This window comes from Cibotium barometz, chromosome 10 (assembly GCF_041138505.1).
Source record: "Cibotium barometz isolate CiBa-2024 chromosome 10, ASM4113850v1, whole genome shotgun sequence".
Taxonomy (NCBI): Eukaryota; Viridiplantae; Streptophyta; class Polypodiopsida; order Cyatheales; family Cibotiaceae; genus Cibotium; species Cibotium barometz.
The window spans coordinates 28,279,619-28,303,101 of record NC_141055.1 but is presented as its reverse complement, the minus strand read 5'-3'; the positions used below and the strand labels follow the sequence as shown (position 1 = coordinate 28,303,101).

The following is a 23,483-nucleotide window of genomic DNA, read 5'->3' as shown; positions in this document are numbered from 1 at the left end:
CTTCAATATCGATGCACCTTCAACAACCCAATTCTTTTAATATATTGCAATTCCAACAAAACAAAAGCCTAACCACAATCTTTGGCTTAACATTAGACCACATATGGACAAATGTACCACTAACCATCACCTCATATGAAACCTCTATTGTTATTGGTCCAATTGCTCAGTGACATACCTTCTCGTAAGCCAACTTTGTACATAGCTCCCCATTTTCTTCACAAGGATGCCTTTCAAAGCATGATATTGCAATACCCTTCTCAAATTCCTTTCCTCCAAAGGCATGCCTTAATAAGTTCCTCCAAAGGCATGTTCTCACCTTGTTTTTAGCATGTTATCTCATCTCCAAGATATCCTTTTCTTTTTAAAGTCCATGTGGTGTACATGTAGAGTCTTCATGATAAAGGAGAAAGAGAAGCCATACTTGAATAAGCTTATCTCTCTCTTTCTCCCCCTCCACCTAGCGCATTCATTGGCAGCCCCCCACGTCGGGAAAGGGGCTGTGGTGGAGGAGCATCAAGGAGGGGATGACCAATTGGTAGGAGGATGGATGAGGGTTGTGGTTGGAGTGGACGGGGGTTTTTGTGACCTCAGGCTAAAGTTGAGGGAGATTTTAATACCTTTGGATAATCTAGTTTATGGCCAAGATAAAAAGTATGAATAGGCACCCAAGATAAAAGTTTAGAAAATTATCAATTCGACCCTAAAGTGTGTTGAAATTCCCAATTTGATCCTAGTATTTTCAAAAAATTCCTAATTTGACCCTAGTTTAACTCTTAATTTAACCCATTTGTATTTTTAAAATTCTCAATGTTGATCCTACTAAATCACTAAATTAGCCTTAAATTTGATTAAAATTCTCGTATTGACGGTCGTATTTCTACCGTTTCTAATTTGGCTGTATTGCCTATCAAGATTACAATTTTCACCCTAAAATTTGTTATAATTTTCACATTGGCCTCCAAAAACTAATGGCTTCCTACATTGTAATGGAAGTTTGCAAGACAACAAAAGAAATGGACAATAAAAGACATATGATAAAGCATCTTAAATTGACATTATGATACTTTCAATTTGTTATCTTAGTTTGAGTCTTGATAATACAAAGGCCATGCACATTACATTGAAAATCTGCTTGAAACAAAAACATGATAATCACTCTTCTAAACATAATACTCTAAATCATTTTAGGAGTTTGCTATGGGTGCTTTGTAAGTGCGAGAATTGTGGTCCGTTTTGGACTCACACTTTGAGCATACGAAGACACGTTTCCCTCTAAAGTGGTCTTTAGTGTCGATATAGGTAGGGTCGAGGGTTTGACATTCAGGATGTAACATTAGTTAAGCAAAACAAAAAAAAAAAAAAATTTCCTCTATCAACCATAAACGTATAGCATGGCAAAGCTTGGATCCATCCAATTGCGATTTGAATATCTGAAACCGCTTTAGAGAGAAACATGTCTTCACATGCTCAAGTGTGAGTCCAAAACATGCTATAATTCTCGCACTTGCAAAGCACCTACAGTAGCAGACTCTTGATATATTCAGAGGATTATGTTTAGAGGAGTGTTTGTCATGTTTTTGTTTTAAGTAGATTGTCAATTTGGTGTGCATGGCCTTTGTATTGTCAAGACTCAAACTAAGATGACAAATTGAGAGTATTGTAATGCCAATTTAAGATGTTTTATCATGTGTCTTATATTGTCTATTTCTTCTGCTTTTTTGCAAACTTCTACTACAATTTAAGGAGCTATTAGTTTTTGGGGGACTAATGTGAGAATTATAACAAATTTTAGGATCAAAATGGTAATTTTGATGAGCAATACCACCAAATTAGAAATGATAGAAATATAAATTAGAAATGATAGAAATATGAGAGTCAATACAAGAATTTTAGTCAAATTTAAGATAAATTTGGTAGGATCCAAATGAGAATTTTGAAAGTCAAATTGAGAATTTGTATATAATTTAGGATCAAATTCATAATTTTCTCTGAAAATTAAATAATATAAGATATAGGCATTAGTTAATTTACAATATTAACTAAAGCCTGAAACGTGAAAATGGGATATTTTCCCGCAGTCTACTAAGCCCAGAGCGGCAACAAGGCTTCGATAGCTAGCCATGATGGTGTCCACTAGCTTCTCTCTGTGATTTCGGTGTTGACGATGGCGCTTGCTCCGGCTCGCCTTCTGCTTCCTGTGCGCGCAGTGGAGCGGGCCCATCCCGCGACCCTCTCATCGGCTTCGTTGCGCAGCACAGCTGGTGCCTACCCTCATTTCTCATTATTATTCTTCCATCCTCCACGCCACAAGGGCCGCAGAAGCTCTGTTTCTGTCACAGCTAGGGTTCTGGAGGTCGAAGAGAACTCCGCCAGAAGACAATACGAAGGTTTCAATACTCAGTTGAGCCAGTTTGACAGAGACCATGATGAAGAGGTTATTTTTGATGATTTGCAAGCTCTATATGAAGAAGAGAGGGGCAGTGTAGCCTACCCGAACAGAAAATTCAATGACAGGCCTCAGTTTGGGCAGAAACCTGGTAGAGAAGCCAATTGGGAAGGTGGACATAGGGAGGCCAGGTCCCCCTCACCATGGCATTCCCATAGAGGCCCCGAAGGAGACCTCAAGATGAGGCATGCCCAGCCATGGAGCCCACATGTCAGAAAGCCCCCCTCATGGACTCTACAAGCAGAAGACGATAATGGCGGGACATTCAAAGGCAGGCGGCAGCAGTCATTTGCTTCAATAGAGGACAGGAAGACCAGAAACGTCTCTTGGAAGGGTGGAGAGAGAGAAACCAATAACCCCTCGTTGCAGGGTGCACAAAAGGAGACCAGGGATTCCCCTTGGCAAAATGGACAAAGGGATGGGCAAAGGAACTCTTTTTGGCAGGATGGACAAAGAGACGGACATAGGGATGCCAGGAACCTTCCTTGGCAGGGCAGACACAGGGAGACCAGCGACCCCCCGTGGGAGAGTGGATACAATGAAAAGAGGAACCCTACATCTTGGCGTCCAAAGAGACAGTTTCATGGAGACACGGAAAGAGAGCACAAGATGTGGCATTCCCCACCATGGAGTTCGCGTTCATCCAACACACCTTCATGGCACTCAGAGACAAGGAGTAGGCAGTTCGACAGAGAACTTGAAGAGGAGGTTCTTGATCATGGGGCACAGTCAAAAGACAATTGGCAGCGCTCATATACTACAGGAAACAAATCCACCAAACCCCAGGTTTCGGACGATTTATGGCCACAGTTCCAGAGTGACCATCATGTGGCACCATGGCAGAAAAATGGTAACAAGGAAAGTGAAGAAGAAGGAGATGAATATGAAGATGCAAAAGCAGATGGGGAAGAAGAGGTAGGCCAGAACAGAAATGCTGAGACAGAGGATTCTGCCATCACTCGAATCATGGAGAAACTTCGCAGTATAAAAGAAAGCAGCACTGCACGTCAGCAACAAGAAGTCACTAGCCATCCTGGAAGCTATGCAGCAGATTCTCTGTCTCTTCCTAGAGCCAATGAGTATCTTGCAGATAGGAGCATGCCTCATCAGCCAATAGGAGAGTCTGAGAAGGGGGACCTAGACACCACCAGGTTTCCTTGGGAAATGGAAGAGGCTGAGGAGGAGGAATTACCTGTTGAGATGGAAAGGAGAGTAAGACCCTTAACTTTGGCAGAACTTACCATTCCTGCACCTGAGTTGAAAAGGCTTCGTATACTATCTATTCATTTAAAACAGCGAGTCAAGCTTGGGAAGCATGGTGTGTCGACTGATCTTGTCAGTAGCATCAAGGAAAGATGGCGCACTTGTGAGGTGGTGAAAGTGAAATGTGAAGGGCCGCCAGCAGGGAATATGAAGAAGACACTAGAAACTTTAGAGGTTAGTATTTTCTTGTAGCTCATGTCTTCAACGGAAAGTTCCCTATAGGAAGGTCATGATAGAGGTAGTCTTTGTAAGAACCTACATAACTTATGTTTGTGTTTGTGAGAGAGGTAATCTTTGTAAGGACCTACATAACTTATGTGTGTGTTTGTGAGAGAGAGAGAGAAAGAAGAAAGAAAGAAAGATCTATTAATGTCTACAAAAGATCCAAAGGGCTAATGAGACCATGAATAGTACAACGGTACCATGGGTATACAGTGCCATGGAAAACTAAAAAAGAACGTGAAAACTGAAAACTGAAACAAGACTCCATAAGCCTCCTGATTGGAGTTGTGGCTATGGTGAAGGGATGTCATGTCGACGGAAAATCTCATGGATCTGTCTTTGTGTGGTGGAGATCCTCGGTGCTCTGGGTTTGGGGGCGCTTGGCTCTTGCGATGGAGTAGGCCTGCCCACTTAGGACTCCTCTGAGACACAAATATGGCCCATGTGTATGGCTGGTATGAGCTGATGTCGATGCGGTGGTGTCGGCATGGGTGGCTGATGTGGATGCTTTTGCCGTGAAGAAATGAGCGATGAAAACTCTTGGCAATGTCTTCTATGGCTGGCATTGTCTCTCAGCGTGTCCTCTCAATATTCCATCCCTATGTCGTCCGAGCTCTATCAGGTACATCCCGAGACATCTTTGGTCCTCGTACTGTATCATACATGCTAGTGGCCCGAAACCCTCTTGGAAGAGGCAGCGAAATCTCCCCGGTATCTCATAACACACTAGGCATCTGAACATATAGTGAGCCTTGTCCTCTACCTCCCTATGGTGCATACTGTGCATATCCACTCCTTTCGTGGGATGTTCTCAGCTCTCCTAGTCTCTACTCAATGGTGGTGGGAGGATACCCTGAGCTGACCAATTGCGATGCGCATAGCATGTGACACGTGGATCTGCATGTACCTTAGGATCTCAAAGAATCCATCCCTGGCGAGTCTCAAAAAATGCTTTCTGTAGAACTCACGCTTCATCCTTATCTCTAATGATGACACCCAATTCTGATGTATGTGTAAGCCAAGTAGATCCAACTGGACAATCCGGTTGATCTCCTATCGTGAGAGATCAAGGTGTGGGGAGTCTAGGCTGTACTGAAATGGGGGGAGATGATCCATGTGCAATCCATGTGCATGAAACCATTCAACTATATTTGAGTACCATACCTGCTTTGGTAAGGGTGGTTGGTGTCTTCTCCGTGAGATGGAGGGAAGTGTGGCATGTCTCTCTTGCTCCTCCTCCCTCTCCCTCTCATGATACAGTTGCATGAAGACTCTAGTGCTAGCTGAGGGGGATGGTCTATGTCCAAGGAGTGAGGGAGGATTCATGCTGAATGTAAGTAATGGTCTAGAAGAAGGGAACTGTGATGTGAGAGAGAGAGAGAGAGAGAGAGAGAGAGAGAGAGAGAGAGAGTGAGAGAGTTATATTAACGTCTATGGAACACCCCAAGGGCCTATGAGACCAAAAGTAATACAATGGTACCATGGAATAACTGAGCCATGGAAAACTGAAAGAAAAAGTAAAATGAAAACATTTGACAGTACACGGAGGACAGTACACGGAGGGATGTGATGCTCTGGGTTGGGGACGTCTGGCTCATAGAATGGATTGAGCTCTCGCTAATAACTCCTTTGGGGCGTGGAGCTAGAGCGTGGGTACGGGTGGTGGGCTCTGATGTCGTAGTAGAGGAACTGTTGTGGGTAGTGGATTCCGAAGTCGTAGTAGAGATTTATTAAGGTTTACTGAAGACTCGATGGGTCTATGAGACGAGAAAGTGTTACAAAAGTTCCATGTGTAAATTAAAGATCGTGAACATGGAAAGAAAAACCCATTGAAAGAAAAAGTACCCAAGGAAAACAGGCTCATGTACTATGTGGGCTTTACATGTATAGTTGGTAGTGAGGCCAATGAAGCCATGCTGCTTGTCAAATGTCATCCTCCTCTATTACAATATACATGGGGTAAAGTAAAGATTGTGAACATTGAAATAAAAAGTACCCAAGGAAAACAAGCTCATGTACTACACGGGCCTTACATGTATAGTGGGTAGCAAGGCCAATAAAACTCATGTTGCTTGTCAAATGTCATCCTTCTCTATTACAATATATATGGAGGCAATGTCCACCACACATAACGGTGCTGCTCTATGGTGCTGGAGTATGTTTTTGATCTGGAGCCGATGAGACAAGGTCTAGATTGAGGCTCGGGGGTGTCTAGCTCAGAATTTGTGGGGTCTCTGTGATGACACCATGTGTGCAAGAGGGTGTACTCCCTGGCAGTGGACGGCGGGGGCTCCCAAGAGTTGGCTGTCCCCTTGGAATGCTAGTTGGCATTGGGTGAGGACCAACAAAATCAACGATGGTGGTTTGGGTGGTGCCATGTAGTGGTTTGCGTCTTGGCGTGTAGCCTCATCTGACTTTCTGGACGGTGGCAACATCTCTATCAAGAAAAGAGCCACACATCTCTAATTTGTGTAATGCATCACTTGCGAGAAAGAGCCAAAACCCTCTTGGAAGAGGCTGTCACCAGCTGGATTGTCATGTGCACACATGGACATGGCTGTTTTCCAGGCTAATCCCTGAAGTTAATAAACATCAGGTTCAGGGCAGTAGCAACCTTGGCAGGAACTTGAAGGCATCTGTGTGGACCATAGTTGCAATGAAACACGTTTCATTTAGTTTGAATGAAACAAAACGTTTCATACGAATGAAACTCATTTCATTCAACTCCACGTGGGAATTGTACAATTTAAGAGTTTTTTTATCTAGAGCGCTCATTTTTTGAAAAATTGCCTACTTGTGCATGTGAAAACGTTTGAAGGAGATTTTGCTTTGCAAAAAACAGCCCCTTCCAGCTGCTGCCGTACTTCTCAGGTTCCGTGCCCGCCATCTCTCAGGTTGGTTGTGCTGATTTGTGCCTTTTTTCTTTGATTTTGCAAAAAATACTGATTTTGAAATTTGGGGGTTTTCATGCTAGGTGCCAATCTTGCCTTGCCTTTGTCAAGATGGCTCGCACTAGGGATGCCATGTGGACCCATGTCACTTCCATATCAAGATATGGTGGTTCAAGCACCCAAAAGTGGAAATGTAATTTTGCGGGGTTTGCTTAGGAGGGTTCATAATCATTTTAGCAGTCATCTCCTGTTTGTACCATATTACTCAGTAGGGAGTCAGGGCCTCTTCTCTTGGAGCGCTGCCTCAGCACAATACCTCGCTGTGATGTGTACACGAGAGAGAGAGAGAGAGAGAGAGAGAGAGAGAGAGAGAGAGAGAGATATTAAGCGGTCTACTAAAGACCCAATGGGCCTATGAGACCAAAGTGATACAATAATGTCCATGGTATATTACATCATGGAATGGAAAATAAAACAGAATGAAAACATAAATATAGCTATCTCACTGGGGTGATACAAAACTGTCCATGGAAACTCGTCATGGAATGATGCTTAATACATATGAAATACTAAGCTGAAAAGTTCTATCGATGGTTAGTCATGTTTTTGCTTGTGGTGTTTTTTTTACAACAGAAAAAGACTGGGGGCTTGGTTATTTGGAAGGCTGGGAGTGTAGCAGTTCTTTACAGAGGCAAAGACTTTGGCCAGCCTGTGGCTGAAATTGTAGACGACCTTCTGACAAAGAAACTGGAAAGATTGATGTCATCGGATCGTCGGGAGAGTTGGTCAGGTGTTGGCCAAGAGGATAGTACTCATGAAGATGGTACCCTACGCGATAGTACCTTAGATGAATCTAGTGAACCGGGTGTTGGCCAAGAGGAGGATGCTAGCACACAAACTACTTCACCTGAGGTTAAGAGTTCAAGACCTGATCATAACAAGATTGAAGAGTATGCAAAGGAAGTGGAGGATATATTAACAGATTTGGGCCCCCGATACCAGGACTGGACAGGCCCCAAGCCAGTCCCTGTTGATGCAGACTTACTTCCTGCAATCATTCCAAACTACAGTCCCCCTTTCAGGCTTCTGCCTTTTGGGGTCAAACAAAACCTCAGCGGTGTTTTAACAACCCATCTACGCAGGCTTTCTGGACCTTTGGCACCTCATTTTGTGACCGGTATTCCTCCCATCCCACACATACAGCTGCATTTGAAGTCTTTGTTATGTCTGAGGACCTTACAAATAATGCCTGCATAGATCTGTTTCCTTTTGTGAGTGTTCACTTGCATTCCAATTCCTTGTTTGACACCTTTCTTTGTATGGTATGCATGGAAAGGGAGAGACAGAAATTTGCAAGGTCTAGCTGCTGCAATCGTAAAGCTGTGGGAGAAAAGTGAGATAGCGAAAATTGGGGTTAAAAGGGGTGTCCTAAACACCAATCAAGAAAGGATAGCTGAGGATATCAAGGTTTGTTGATCCATGACTTACTATATTGCGCTTGTGGATCCATATCATTTCATCATGTTTAACAGTGGAATGCCTTTTTCCTTGGGCAGCAACTCACTGGGGGCTTTCTCCTTTGTCGCGACAAGCATTCCATGACGTTCTTCAGGGGGAAGGATTTCTTACCTCAAGAAGTGGCTGCTGCTCTTACTGAGCGTGAAGCTATGGCCCAAGCCTTCCAGGATGAAGAGGAGAGAGGACGAGCTGACAGAAGCATTATGGTTCAGCAAGGTACTGGAACATTTGAGGTGAAACCATCATGGGTGCAGTTCATGGATCCTGACGAGCAAGTGAGATTAAAAAAGGAGGCTGCCAAAGCAAGACGGATTCAAGTGGTACAGCATCTTGAGAGGAAGATTAAGATGGTATGTTATAATATTAGGTGATTCTAAGCTATGAATCCACAAGAAATTTGTGCTTGGAAGTTAAATAAAGGCAGTTGGTGAGCGTCCATTCTGGTGCATGCGCGTGTGCCTTGTGTGTTATGTGTTCGTAGGAGGTCAAGTGCTTCTAAAGACAGTATGTCTGACACATTTCAAATTGATTTTTGGTTTTGATAGGCTTTAAGAAAGAAAGAAAGGGCAGGGAGAGAACTTGAAAAGGTAGAGGAGCTTTTGAAGCCAGTGGGTCGGCCAGCGGATAGAGAAACCATTACAGAGGAAGAGAGGTTTATGTTTAGGAAACTTGGCTTGAAGATGAAAGCATTTCTTCTTGTAGGTGAGGTCACATTCTAGAAGCTTATCCCTTGTTCAAGAAGTACCGAGTTGCTGTCTTTATTCACAAAATTTCACAAAGATTTGCAGGTAGGCGGGGCGTCTTCTCTGGTGTGGTGCAGAACATGCATTTGCATTGGAAACATAGGGAACTGGTCAAGATTATCATCAAGGAGAAGGATCCAATGCGGCTTAAGGAAGCTGCATCAATGCTCGAGTATGAAAGTGGAGGGATTTTGATAACAGTAGAGCCAACATCCAAAGGTCAAGCAATTGTCATTTATCGTGGTAAGAACTATGCCCGGCCACCACAGTTACGGCCGTCCAATCTCTTGACAAAGCGACTGGCATTGAAGAGATCTCTCGAGATGCAGCGACGTCTGGTAATATGCCCTATTTGGCTTCAAGTATCTTCAAGTTTGGATTTTTTTTTTTTTTCTGCCGCAACTCTGTTTTTTGTAGTGGGCTGTATGTATGTATGTGTCATGGGGTTCAAACTTATGCCCCTCTTCAGGGCAGCGTGGTACGATAGGCCCTTGGGCAGGGGCCCGCTGAGACCACTGGTTTAAAGCTCAATCAAATTGTTCTTAGTAGCGTTGTTTGGCTGCTTCCAGTCCCTATCGAGACACATTCAAGCTTTGGAGGAGGAGATAATTCATTTGAGGGCAGGGCTGGTGAGCTATGCTATTCAATTTGGTGGTTTTTTCCCCTATGAACTTGATTTATGTAAATGCTGCAATGTTGGAGGCTTTTGGCTTTCTTGTTATGCACTTGCATACTGAGCTTTCGCTCTGCTGATAATGTTTCAGAGCAAGATGAATAGAGAGAGAATTTCAAGTGGCGAGCTTGGTGTTACGAATGAGCTTTTTGCTGATGGTTACGGCTCTTCAAAGGTACCTTTTTCTAGTATTTTGATATAAATTACCTGAATTGAATATTTAGTTCCAGAATAGAACAGTGTACTCATGAATCGCTCCTCTTACAGAGGGATTTGGACACTTTGGGGCCAAGGACTGGAATGATAAGATCATTGAAGTGGAATTTATGAGCTCTGGTATTAGGGAGGCAAGAGGCTATAAGAGCATGAGTTGGGAATGCACTAAGTGTAGTGAAAGGATTCCGGTGAGGGATGGGGGTGTACCAGTGGCCTATGAGAGTGTGAGACAGAGCAGATGTAGCAAGTTCAGAGTAGACAGCTGGAAACACGTCAGAAGAGAATCATATGTGCTTTATTGCAAATCTTTGGCAGGCAAAGGGCCGAAACAACACCTAAGTTTGGATGAGACTTGCACAGGAAAACCTAAATTTGGGGAATAAAAATGCATAAAATATGATTAAATATCTCTTTTGTAGGTCGGCTGCTGCTCAGATACAGACTAGCCAGATCAGATGACCTGCAACTATGGAGTTTTCAAAGCGTCTTTTGTAAGGGGCAGACATTTCAAAAAATTTGGGCATTCTTCCTCAGCCCTAAGCCCAGAAAATTAGTGCCACCAGTACAGCTCAGATTTGCCCTTAGAAGCAGCTCAAAACATAGGAGAATACAACCTTTAAAGGTTTATTTTGGAGCAGAACACATGCATTTAGGAGAGGAGTTTGATGCAGTTCTTGCTTCATTCCTAGCCCCTTTTTCCTCAAGACCACAATTGAGCCATCTTGCACACAGCTCGTCCTTTTTTATGTACTTGCACTCTTATTCATTAAAGCAAAGAATTCCCTATGGGGAAGGGAAGGGGGGGGAGTGTGCTATTGGGACAATGATGGTGCATTGTGTATGCTGTCTGTCTCCAGTTGTCTCTCTTTTTGTTTAGTTCATCACGCTGTCTATCAATACTTATTTAATTAAGCCATAATCTTTGGCACGCTATTGACATTGGCATCAGAGCAAGCTTAGACAGCCTGAGTCCTAACTTCTGTAGAAAAGCTGGTGGAATATTTTTTTGGGAGATATGTAAGTAAATGACGTAGAGGCGGGAGAGCAAATAGAGCACACACATTTTACATAACTATCCGTGGATTGCCATCGATCCTTCTCATTATTGCAAGGAGAGTATGGACGGTGTCAGTCCACATGGCAAAGTAATTGTATATGGAAGGTCAGTGTGCCTTACATTTGGCAAGGCTCTGGTATGTACTATCCCAACTGCAGCGTAAAAAGCATGATCTGTAGGGGTGACTGCTGAATATTTGGGGTCCTGAGTCATGGCGCCATGCATTTTCTCTCCAAGTAACAATAAGGCTTTTTCTTCATATGGGACATAAGAAGTGCTATCCTTGCTCATTTTCTCCAAGCCTCTATGCATCCTTAAATACAGTGTTGTATAGTGTTTGATGGCACATTGCGTTTAGATTTAAGACAGTCTGGGATATATATAATTGCTCTCCACTGATCTTCAAGCTACGTATTATGAGCTATTGGCCAAAATGTTACCTTCCAGCTTCCACAGGAAGCCCACAATCTTCCCTTGAAAAAAATATGCACGCAGCATGGCTTCAGTGATATGCTGGTTTTCATGATGGCATCTCTTGAGTCTTAGTAGGAACCAAAGTGGCAGACTGTAGTTGAGTCTGATGCCCATTCCTGACTGTGTAGTCAAAGAATGGAATGATCTGCTGGGGCCTCTTTAGATCAAATTTTCAGATCCCGCTGCTATTTTTTGACAGGGCAGCCACTAAACATCCTAAGTCTCCAAGAAAAGCAGCATACCATGCAGGATCCATGTACTAATATCTGCCCTGCTGTCCTACCACTCTAATCCAAAAGCAGCTCCACATTTAGAAACGGAGCTTGAGTGGTCATTGTAAAGCCCCCATAGGACCACCTGATACACAAGCTAAACACATAAGGTTAGTACATATAGAAGGGTGCAGGCAAACTCACCTCCCAACAATAGATTCCATTAGAAATCACCCCCGAGCTAGGGGCTAGGGTTCCCCTGCCCACAAGCCAAGCCAGTCAGCCCTGGCTTCCCATACCACCTCAGCCTGTCCTAAGGGACCTTCGGCAAGACCGCTTGTGAACCGCCATGTCCATGGCAGGAGGCTGGTCCAAGCACAAACGAACTACCAACTCAGTGAGACTGAATGAATAACAATAACCCATAAGTCACTTATATAATGACTACTGCCGCTATAAATAACAATCCAGCTATAAATAGCCAATAACCATGGATTATCAATAATAATGAATCCTAGCCTTCCGTAATATGGCCTTCCCCTAATCCTAGGGCTCCCCAACCTTGACCAAATTAGGCCCTAATCTTGAGGATTAGTGTTAGGTACATAACATGCTTCCCCTCCTAAGACCTTTCTTGTTCTCTCTAGGAAACAAAATCAGGGAGTCTTTGCTGTAAACCAGCAACTGTCACTCAAGTCGAGTCTCCTTGCCCTGCCTTTCCACTTGATCTTATACTGAGTATCAACGTATTCCTAAGCTTCTTCTCCCTGAAATCTAGTATAAGCTGTGGCTCATGTGGAACAAAGGACAAGTCCTCAACCTCTACCAGCTCCTGAGGTGTAACTACGTTATCCTCAACTCCCAGTTTCTCCTTAAGTCTACTCACATGAAAAAGAGGATTAACTTTTACATTGGGAGGCAATTCTAATTTACAAGCCACCTCACCAATCCTTTTCAGGATCCGATAAGGTCCACAATACCTAGGGGACAACTTCCCAACCTTCCCCGTCCATAACATCTTAGAACTCTTCGGTATTCTAGATAATCAAGCATTCCCTTGGAAAAATCTCTCGGCGAACACTTCCTATCAGCATAAAAACCGTGCTCTATCCTGAGCACATAGATTCCTATATGTTGACTAGCATCTCTTGCATGTTTGATAAGAAATCTCTAGCCGCATCAATTTTTATACCCTTAAGTCCAGATACAGTTTTACTGGAGATCTAGGTTGGTAGCCGTACATCAGCACAAACGGACTGTAACCAGTAGACGAATGCTTAGGACTATTGTAGGCAAACTCAACCATTGGGATGTATTGCTCCCAATCAGATGGTCGCATGGCATAGTTGTCAGGTACGATACCGTACGGTTCGTATGATACGATACCGTACAGGAAAATACGGTACGATATAAATTTTTTTCTTATCGTACGACAAATACGGTGTTTTAAAAAAATACTTATAAGCTTAGGTATTTCCAAGTCCAGATATGAAGTATTTTAGAAAGGAGGGAAGCATCATAGTACAGAGGAAGCTCAAACAGCCATAGATGAGCAAAAAAAAGACCATTACCTCTCAAAAAATTTTATTTTTGGAAAAAAAAAATTTGGGAAAAAAATGCGTACAAGTACGTACGGTATCGTACCGTACGGTATTATGTACGATAAGCCGTCGTACGCTGTACGGAAACAACCCTATCGCATGGAGACGCATGCACCATATGCTCCAGAACTTGATTCACCCTCTCCGTCTGCCCATTGGACGGAGGATGATTATAGGAACTCATACTCAGCGTAGTCTCCAATTTTTGGGAAACTAGTTGCCAGAAGTGTCCTGAAAACTAACTTCGAGTCCCTCTCACTCACTATGTCACAAAGCAACCCATATAATGTGAACAACTGCTCAACAAACTACTGAGCCAAATCAGTTGCTCTCATGGTTGACCTTGTAGGTAAAAACCTTGCCATCTTTGTCTGCCTGTCGACCACCACCTAGATAGCATCAGGCCCTCTGTTGGTGTGTGGTAACCTAACAATAAAATCCATGGATATACTCCAGTTCCCAAATGGGTGCCTTGTAGGTAAAAACCTTGCCATCTTTGTCTGCATGTCGACCACCTCGATAGCATTAGGCCCTCTGTTGGTGTGTGGTAACCTAACAGTAAAATCCATGGAAATACTCCAGTTCCCAAATGGGTGCCTTAAATAAGTAACTAGAAGGTACTAGCCCTATCCTTGACACGGTTTTTTCCAAAAAAAGGAGGTGCTTTGATATTTTCACATGCCCCATGCTTTTTTGTAAAGAAAAAACACACACAAAAAAAAAAACCTTGACGCCACCCTTAGCAGCTCACCAAAAAGAACATGGCTTTCTTTGTGTGCCTGCCGTCTGCAGCCCGACTGGTCACGTGTACGATAGCCTGCATGGCTGTGTTCCATGCACAGTATCCACACAGCTGCTCACTACCCTTTCTGCGCCCTTGTCTTTGTGCTGCCTTGGTGACACCCAACCTGCTGACCTGCTGTCCTGCTGCAACTGCTGTGGACAGCCCACACACAGCCAGCATCACCACAGCCTGTACGGCCAACAGTGCTGCGCACTGCTGCTGCCCCAGTACAGGACTGTGTGCCCCTGTAACCTGGCTTCCCAGCATGCACACCCAGCACACTTGTCAACAATACATCACAGTATATAACCTTCAACAGAGCGCCTTTGCTTCGAAGGGGGGTTTCTTGGGTATTTTGGAGCTTCACGTGTGTGTTCATTATGTGCGTGTATACCAGTGTTTGTGTACCTGGGTCCTGTGTGTGTCCGTGTGTACAACCTCTAAAAGGGCTAAGTGCATGTGTGTCCACCCTGTGTGTGTGTGAGTGGATAGGGTAAGTGTGCCATGTGGCACACACCTATTAGTTTGTGGTATTTGTAAGTGTCAAAAGATAAAGTTTGCCACATATAAAAGCATGTACTTGGTGTACTTCAAAACGATCAATAAAATTACATTGAGTTGTGCAAGTGCTCTCTCTTGAGCATTGCCTTCCTCTGTCTATCTCTAACTCTCTCTCTCCCCCTCTGCTCACTCACAGCATGGACATCTTCAACCCACCATTTTCTGCACCACATGTGCCTACAAATGGTATTAGAGCATTGCGTTTCCGACATGCGCGTTGCCGATGTGAGAAGAACCGTGAACCGTGATTCTTCATGTCTACTGAGGGCTATTGTTTCCGTCAGAGCCTTTGCCCACCATCTTCGTCACGATCACAATGTTGCCTCTAAACTGCTCCTTGCTGTCTTCTCTTGGCACTGACCGCACTACGCTGCCACATCACCCTATTTTTAATAAACTTCATTAAGTGGCAACAACAGCAGCTCGACCAACAAGGCAGCCATCACCCATCTCTGCGCTTCTACATGTGCAGCCCATCACCAACTGCCATGTTGATTGTGTCAAAGCACTGAAGCAGTCGTTTCCTTCAACACGAGAGCTGGTCCAAATCAATTTAAGGATAGGGCATGGCGGAGACGGCAACATCATCTGTACCCGCACAATTAAAAAATTGGGGTTTTTTACAAATTAAGGTGAAAATCGTCTAATTGGAGCTCTTGCATTTCAATAATTTGGGCCTTTCTGCAAAATTTAAGCTTTATCATCAAAATGAAGCTTGTGCAATCCCGAAAATTTGGGCCTTTTTCTGAAATCAATAAAATTGAAGTCCTTGCATATCCCAAAATTTGAGGCTTATCAGGGTATAAATCCTCTAATTGAACCTTCTACAGTGCAAGAAATTTAGGGGCTCTTTTGATTTGAAGCCTTCCACGACTTATTGAAGTCTTCTTATGGGTCCACTGCCCTGGCCCTTGGGCTTAAATTGACTGGCGGAGCGTCCATTGCTTGGTGCCGGTGTTGCAAAAAAACATCTACATCGACATTTGTTCGAAGGGGGGGATCTAATCTCCTACAAATATTTATGTTTTTATGTGTGAGAGTCAAGGGTTCTCTGGTTGGGTCGTCCCCGAAAAAAAGATTTGTAATAAATGTTCGTCATGTGTTAGCTTTTTATGTGTTTGTACGCTTTGTGTTATAAAAAGTTTTGTAATTTCCTCGATTACCTTGTTTTGAGTCAAGGGGTCGTCTAGAAGGACTGAGGAATCTTATGTGTAGTCAAGTTCCATTTGCAGGCTTGACTGTGATCTGTTGTATCATGTCAGGTATGGGCATTGTGATCTTTTGCATCACGTGGTGCTAGTGAGCTCAAGTCACCAAAAGTATGAAGGCCACTTCATAAGATACCACCTTCGCTTCGAAGGGGGGTTGTTGGGTATTTCGGAGCTTCACGTGTTTGTTCATCGTGTGTGTGTATACTCATGTTTGTGTACCTGTGTGTGTCCGTGTGTACAACCTCTAAAAGAGCTAAGTATATGTGTGTCCACCCTATGTGTGTGTGTGTGTGTGTGTGTGTGACCCAAGGTGGAAAGGTACGTAGTGTACGGCACGCTATCAGTACGTACGGAACGTACTTCTATACGGAACAAATTTTTAAGGTACGTAAACAATACGTACCATTTGTAAACAGTCCTAGAAACCTGAATATTTTGTAGACATAGCAACCAAAATACTTAAAATAAAGACTGAACCTCATTACTTAAAGTTTAAATCAATTATCAGTTACCAAGCCCATTACACAATACCTCATGTCAACAGTCATAGTGATATAAGCAAGAACCATGAAAGTCATAGATGATAAAAGAGAGTACAAATATCATGTCTACAGCACATGTCCTGGTCCACAAGTGCAAAAAGCAAAACAATGAAACACTACAGTTGTCTAGACTCTAGAGTCTAGACGCAAGAGTCTCAAATCTCATCATCAGATGAAGATGATGAGTCTTCTGAAGAGAGCATGCCTCCATCATTGATACCATTGCTCTCTTCATCGAACTCTGGCTCAACAGCAACAAGCTCCAATGTATCCTCGTCATGTGCCTCGGGAATCTGAGTGTGAATGAGTTCGACAACCTCATTTGCACGCCTCTGTTGGGTGCGACGAACTGGAAGCTTTCCCCTGCGAATGCTCTCTCGTCTCGCAGAGCCTAGATTTGGAGCTGCTTGGCGTAGAGGAATGCTGAGAGATCGTGCACGTGAGCGGGTCACACAACGATCCACGCTCTCAAGCTCTCTATGTAAAGCTCTCAAAATCTCATCTTGCTCATCTCTAATCTGCCGATCCACAAGCTCCGGGCTGGGTTCATCTACCAATTTGAGTAGTGTTGGATCAACCTGTTTAAACATGCCACAAATTGCATATTGGATATTCATTGAACTAGAAAAAAATTTCTACTTCTAAGTTCTTCTTGAGTCCAAATTCCAATTTATACCTGCTTCGGTGACCCCAAAGCATGGTAGCTTCGCACGAGCCTCATGTTAGCTTTGCAGTCCACCAACTTCTCTAATTGAGAAGTACTAAGGCGATTCCGAATCTTGGTGTGTATAAGAGAGTATGAGCTCTAGTTCCGCTCACATGCTCCAGCTGAGCAATCCTGTGCAAAAATGAGTGCAATGCGAGCAAATTTGTAAATCTTTTAATGCTAAAACATCAAGCTTCACTTTCGAAGACTATACTTTAGAGATTAATTACAAGTTACCTGAGATAGAACACGAAGAGCAAAGCGTGAAAGGTTTGGAAGACCAATCCTTCCATAAGAGTGCCACCATGTCAAAGGGAATTTCATGGCTTCCTTCCTCAATGACACAGGTCTCGCAAATGAAGCACCAATACCACTCATGTAAGTGGTGAACTCTCTATCGATTTGAAGTTGCTCCTCCTCTGAGAACATCCTTCCAACATACTCTGACTGCTTCATGCTCAAAGCAGTATTATTCCATAGCTCTGGCAACCTGTAGAGAGGATGGAGCATGGCAGCCATCGCATGGATGGGACGGCTCATGAATGTCCACCGTTTGTCTACAATGTCCAAGATCTCACCTCGATTGAAAATGAGAGATTGAAAATACATGTCTTAGGTTATAGTGCTAAGTGTACACATGTCAGTCCTGACATGTCATGAGAATCGAGAATCGAGAAGTCATAAAAATCAAAGAAAGAGGAAGAAATTAGAACTATTGCTTACCGTTGAGCAGTCATCATGGAGCACTGAGCAACATGGTCTTTCATTTGAATAAACAAATGAAAGACCAGCCCCAAAGTTGAGTCCTCCATGTCTGTAAGTCGGAGAAGGACATACACGGGCTTAAGTGCAAGTGAAAGGCTATGAACTTGCTGCCAAAAATCATCATCCAGGATCCGTCTCTGCAAGTATTTTGTAAGTCGGAGAAGGACATACACGGGCTTAAGTGCAAGTGAAAGGCTATGAACTTGCTGCCAAAAATCATCATCCAGGATCCGTCTCTGCAAGTATTTTGTACGCTCATCCTCTGAATGATGCATCTGTCGTCACCTTGGATCCACAACTGTTGATGATAGTGAATCTCTTATCTTGTAGAGCCTATCCAAGACCAAGAATATGTAGGCAAACCTGGTCTTGGAGGGTCTCACCATATCCAAAGGGCTATGGCTCCGAAAGATGGCAAGAGCCTGATGCTTCTTGCGGAAGAAGGTGGTGATCTTTACAGCATCTGCAACAATGGGCTGCACCCAAACAAGCTTCCCAATGTCTTCCATAAGTAAATCAAGACAATGGGCAGCACATGGAGTCCACACTATATGTGGAAACTCTGCCTCGACCATTTGACCTATGTTAGAGGCGTTGTCGGTCACCACCTGCACAACATTGTCCTCCCCAACCTCAAGGATAGCCTGTCGAATGTGGCCATAAATGAACTCCCTTGTGATCCTGTCTCCTGCTCTCCCTGCATCCACGGCACGCAAGAAATAGGTGCCCAAGCAAGATGACACAAGGATATTGATTATGTGCCTCTTGCGAATGTTTGCCCACCCATCTGAAATAATAGTGCATCCAAACTCCTGCCAACCTGCTTTCACAGGAGTGAGCGCCTTGTCTATCAAGGCCTTCTGCTCATCCAACATGGATGTACGCATCTTCGTATACTCAAGACCTGTCCACGTCTCAGTGGGCCCTACCTGCGCAATTGCTTTCACCATTCTTTTCCATTGGTCTGTCCTTAACACATTGAAGGATATATTACACTCAATAAGAGTACGACAAATCTCCATTTCTGCCACCCTTTGCCGCTCCTTTACCCAAGCTTGTGATGAGATACAAGAACGCAGAGTGGATTGCTTTGATGCCTCCCCTGTACCTCTCGCATCTTGTGGCAGGAGGTCCTCATCATCGGCAATACGTGCCCTCTTCGTGCCTGTTGTGGATTGGGCTGAAGCCAAAAGACTTTCACCCTCATCTAGTATACCTGAACCTGTAACATCTCCAATAAAAGCATCATGGAGAGCATCTTGCGTACTTTCACCACCTCTAACACTGCTTGCACCACCCATTGCAGGACAATTCTCCGCAATCAATTGGTCCCTCACAGCTTGTGGTATTTTATCACATGGACCACATTGATTGGTGCACCCGATACCTGTCATGTGCTTGATGACGCGAGTTATGGTGCTAGTGTACTGCTCCCTGCAATACTTGCATGCCCATAGCCGAGTACCTGACCCTTGCTGAGAAGGGGTGTTAACAACCCTCAGGACATTGGTGTGGATTGCCCAGTTCGGGTTAGTCTTGCGCGGCATGATGAAGTCTGGGCGGGAGAGAGAGCGAAGAAATTTGCTCTGCAAAGTTTTGTAGGTACACACAGGGGACACGATTTTGCAAGTACACACGAAATGCCCAAATTTTGGTCGCTTATCTACAATCGCGTGATCGCCACACACGCGCCTCGCCACACGCCACACATTTTTTATTTTTTTTAAATGATTCTGCACGGACCCGTACAGTACCGTACCGTACCGTACGACTGTACCGTACTATATGGATCCGTACGTACGTACGGCAGCAACCTTGGTGTGACCTTATTCATACATATGAGTGTGTGAACACCTGCTTAGGTGTTAACACCTCTTATGTCTAGATAAGATAAGTGTGTGTGAAACCACTGCTATGAGTGGATAGGGTAAGTGTGCCATGTGGCACACACCTATTAGTGTGTGGTATTTGTAAGGGTCAAAAGATAAGGACCAAGGTTTGCCACCTATGAAAGCATGTACTTGATGTACCCCAGAATGTTCAATAAAATTACATTGAGTCATGCAAGTACTCTCTCTTGAGCATTGGCTTTCTCTCTCTATCTCTAACTCTCTCTCTCTCCCCCCCTCTGCACACTCACAACATGGACACCTTCAAACCACCATAGTTTAGATTTTGTACACCACGTATACCAACACACATAAGGGTAGTATTTATAGAAGAGTGCAGGCAAACTCACCTTCCAACCGTAGATTCCATCAAGAATCAACCCTGAGCCAAGGGCTAGGGTTCCACTCCCCACAGGGCAAGCCAGTCAACCCTGGTGCCCTAAACCACCAGAGCCTGTCCTAAGGGACCTTCGGCAAGACCGCCCATGAACCACCATGTCCATGTAGGAGTCCGGTCGAGACACAAACCAACAGCCACCTTAGTGTGACTGAATGAATCACAATTACCCATAAGTCACTTATATAATGACTACTGTCATTATAAATAACAATGCATCTATAAATAGCCAGTAACCATGGATCATCAATAATAATCAACCCTAGTCACCCATAACCTGCATATGGCCTTCCCCCAATCCCAAGGCTCCCCAACCTTGACTAGATTAGGCCCTATGTCATGTGCATGCACATGGCATGGCTAATCGTGATTTGCAACAGATAAAACATTATGATTTGGAGCAGTAGTGGCTGTCACAGGCATGAAAGGCATGGTGTGTGGAGCAGGATCCTGCCGGCCAGCAGATGGAGTACCTATCAGATGGTGTTGGCAGCACGATGATTCTTGCATGTCCATGGAACAGGTTGGCCAGTTCATTATTCCTTCAAGGGCCTATAAAAGGCATCGCTTGACTTCTAATAGATTATCTGACACCTGCTGTTGGCCAGTTTACTATTCCTTCAAGGGCCTATAAAAGGCATCACTTGAATTCTAATAGATTATCTGACACCTCACAAGTGTGAGGTCACAGTAGATAGGTAGGATAGGATTTTCGACCTTTTTGGGGTATGTCTATGGTTGCTAGAAACATGTACCCTTATTGTACTATATGAATATACTGAAAATACAGCTCTCTCTGTCTCTTCCTTGCGTTTTGCATCAAGATGTTCCTATGAAAGGTGTTTAGGGCTGAAAGAAGACAGAGCTTCCGCAGATGTAACACCCTAATCCCAAGGATTAGTGTTAGGTACATAATAGAATAAGGTGAGGTCTTTCCACCATCATTCCAATGAATACCATTAGCTTATAAGAGGATAATTTTTTGCTATTGTGAGATGTGGCTTGTAATTCCATGCTATATATTCTGATCACGTGTTTTTGGTTTGTTTGTAGAATAATGGTCTGCTTGGGAACCAATCTACTCTCGCTCAGGATAATGTTGTGGAAAATAGCCTTCTAGAGAAACAACAAGGAGAGCTACCAACTTTCACTGAAGAGAGTGTTGTGGAAAGTAGCCTTTCAGAAGATGATGTGGAAATGGTTAGCCCTAAAATAAGCAAGCGGAAGCTTAGAAGACTATGTGAAATGGGTCCAGTCTTCAGAGCAGAGCGGCTCTCAAAGAGAGAGAGGCATGATTTCAGGAACGAAGTACAGGGTTTGAGCAAATCAGCCCAGTTTCTTGTGGGTATGTATTCATCTGTAGTACATAGTTTCTTTAGTTCTCTCTTGTAGTAGATGGGTGTATGACAAAGTCAATAAATGGGCGTTAAAAACGAAAAAGATTAAAGGAATGTTTTATTAGTTTGAGAAAGGAGCACTAGTAGGCATAATTGCAGGGAATGGTCATTCCGGGCCTTATTGGAATACAGAAATGCTGTTTTCCATTCCCTGGTGTTCCCGTCTCTAGTTTCCTTGGTTCCTGTTCTTTTTCTCAAGATTGTGTACATACTTTTTACATGGTGCTGTTCCATACCCGTTCCCGTTCCCTACCCTCTAGGCTCTGTTCTAAACTACACTTCCATTCCCGTTCCCTGTTTCATACAAGTATGCTAGCAAGGCATGTGTTGCAGAAAATATATAAGACTTGAAAAGCTTGAAAACACAGGGGTTTGGGGAGCATGACCAGGCAGGAGGTGGCACCATGCAGTATCATCAAGGTGATGCAGGGCAGCTTGCGACATGCATGGTGGCATAAGAGGGGGAGGGGCGGTGGGGGATCCATGACAGAGAAGGCATGTTTGTGTGGAATGCCATGCGTCAGAGAAGTACAGAAAAGGCCATGCTTCTTGGGACAGAGAAGGCATGTGAGGTGCATCACCATGTTTGACAGAAGGAACAAGGGAAGGGGATCTGCATACTGTGCAGTGTTGGGCTGCAAGTGAGGGGCACAGCCTGGTTGGTGCCGTGTTTCAGAACAGGGGCATGGTAGGAGGCCCAGGCCCATCCATGAGAACTGAATGATTCTGTCTGATACAACTGAACGTTGAAGGGAGGGAAGGACTTCTTCAGATCACACTCTAAAGTAGTGATAGATGACCCGAGATTGGGTAGTAGCATTAGTGTTGTATTGTGTGCCCCTGTAATCAATACACATACGCCAAGAACCATCCTTTTTCTAAACCAATAAGACTGGGGAGCAAAAAGGTGATGAGCTAGGGCGAATCAAACCCTTTTCCAAAAGCTTGGTCACTTGCTTCATAATCTCCTCTTGTTGAGCCTGACTCACTTGATAAGGAGGTCTATTAGGAGGTGAGCTTCCTAGCATGATGTCAATCTTATGATCTTCCGGTCTCTTTGGAGGTAGCTCTCCCGGAAGAGTATCCGCAAAACAATCCTCATACTTCTTTAGGAAATCTTTTCTTTCATGATCAAGAGTTGAGAGTGACTCATCACAGTCAGATTCCTTTGGATCTCTTACATATATCAAATACGAGGAAATAGATTGCTCTATTGCTTTAGGAGCTTATACATGACTAATTAGTGGAATGGAATTCCCCTCAACTCTTACATCAAAAGTTACATTCTTGCCTTTAAAAGAAAACCTAATCTTATTTCCAGCCCAATCAATGGCCGGATCTATCTTCTTATGCCAGGGCATACCCAAAATCACATCAGAATGTCCAACTTTGCCAACAACTAAGTTCTCATGATCCAAATAGTCTCCAATATGTAAGCGAAGCTTTCCCAAAATAGGAGTCACCTCGGCTGACATTCCTTCAAAAGCAGCACCTCTGTAATAGGAGTTCGGAACCTATCGGGAGGAAGGTTCATGGCTTCAACCACTCGTGGATGGATGTAGTGGTGGGTAGCACCACTATTGAAGTGGATAAGTACTAGTTGGTTTGCCACTTTGCCCCAAGCTTTGAAGAGTTGTCTCTTCTTTGGTGGTGTATCATCTTGATGTTGAAGTTCTTTAGGTAATGCATTACTTTGGGGCGGTTTGGGTTCTTGGTTTGATTTATCAGGACACTTTACAGCCATGTGTCCTTTCTTTCCACATTGGAAACATTTACCTTCTTTAACATAATCCTCAAGTTGCTTGCGTGATAGTTTCTTTTGGTACAATGGGGGTTTATCCTCATTTTTGTTCTTCTTTTCTTGTGGCTCGTTCCTTGCTTGAGATCCCCCTTTGAACTTCTTCTTTTTGGA

The 23,483-nt window shown here is 43.8% G+C and overlaps 2 protein-coding genes across 2 annotated transcripts in view; one reads left to right on the top strand and one right to left on the bottom strand.

Moving 5' to 3' along the window:
* Window positions 1-2,044: 2,044 nt before the first annotated feature.
* Window positions 2,045-23,483, top strand: part of LOC147634746 (CRM-domain containing factor CFM2, chloroplastic-like) — a 43,127-nt gene continuing 21,688 nt past the window's right edge. Inside the window, exons 1-9 of the mRNA XM_086803916.1 lie at window positions 2,045-3,886; window positions 7,459-8,002; window positions 8,162-8,292; window positions 8,382-8,693; window positions 8,889-9,045; window positions 9,132-9,424; window positions 9,656-9,715; window positions 9,851-9,934; window positions 21,228-21,519. Of these exons, the coding sequence (XP_086660042.1) occupies window positions 2,168-3,886; window positions 7,459-8,002; window positions 8,162-8,292; window positions 8,382-8,693; window positions 8,889-9,045; window positions 9,132-9,424; window positions 9,656-9,715; window positions 9,851-9,934; window positions 21,228-21,519 (3,592 nt within the window). The 5' untranslated portion in view covers window positions 2,045-2,167. The remainder of the gene's footprint in view (window positions 3,887-7,458; window positions 8,003-8,161; window positions 8,293-8,381; window positions 8,694-8,888; window positions 9,046-9,131; window positions 9,425-9,655; window positions 9,716-9,850; window positions 9,935-21,227; window positions 21,520-23,483) is intronic.
* LOC147634747 (uncharacterized) lies at window positions 16,435-17,211 on the bottom strand. The gene is made up of 2 exons (XM_086803917.1): window positions 17,094-17,211; window positions 16,435-16,995 (listed from the first exon to the last, which is right to left on the bottom strand). Exons 1-2 carry the CDS (start codon window positions 17,136-17,138, stop codon window positions 16,573-16,575), a joined length of 468 nt encoding a protein of 155 aa, XP_086660043.1. The 5' UTR covers window positions 17,139-17,211; the 3' UTR covers window positions 16,435-16,572.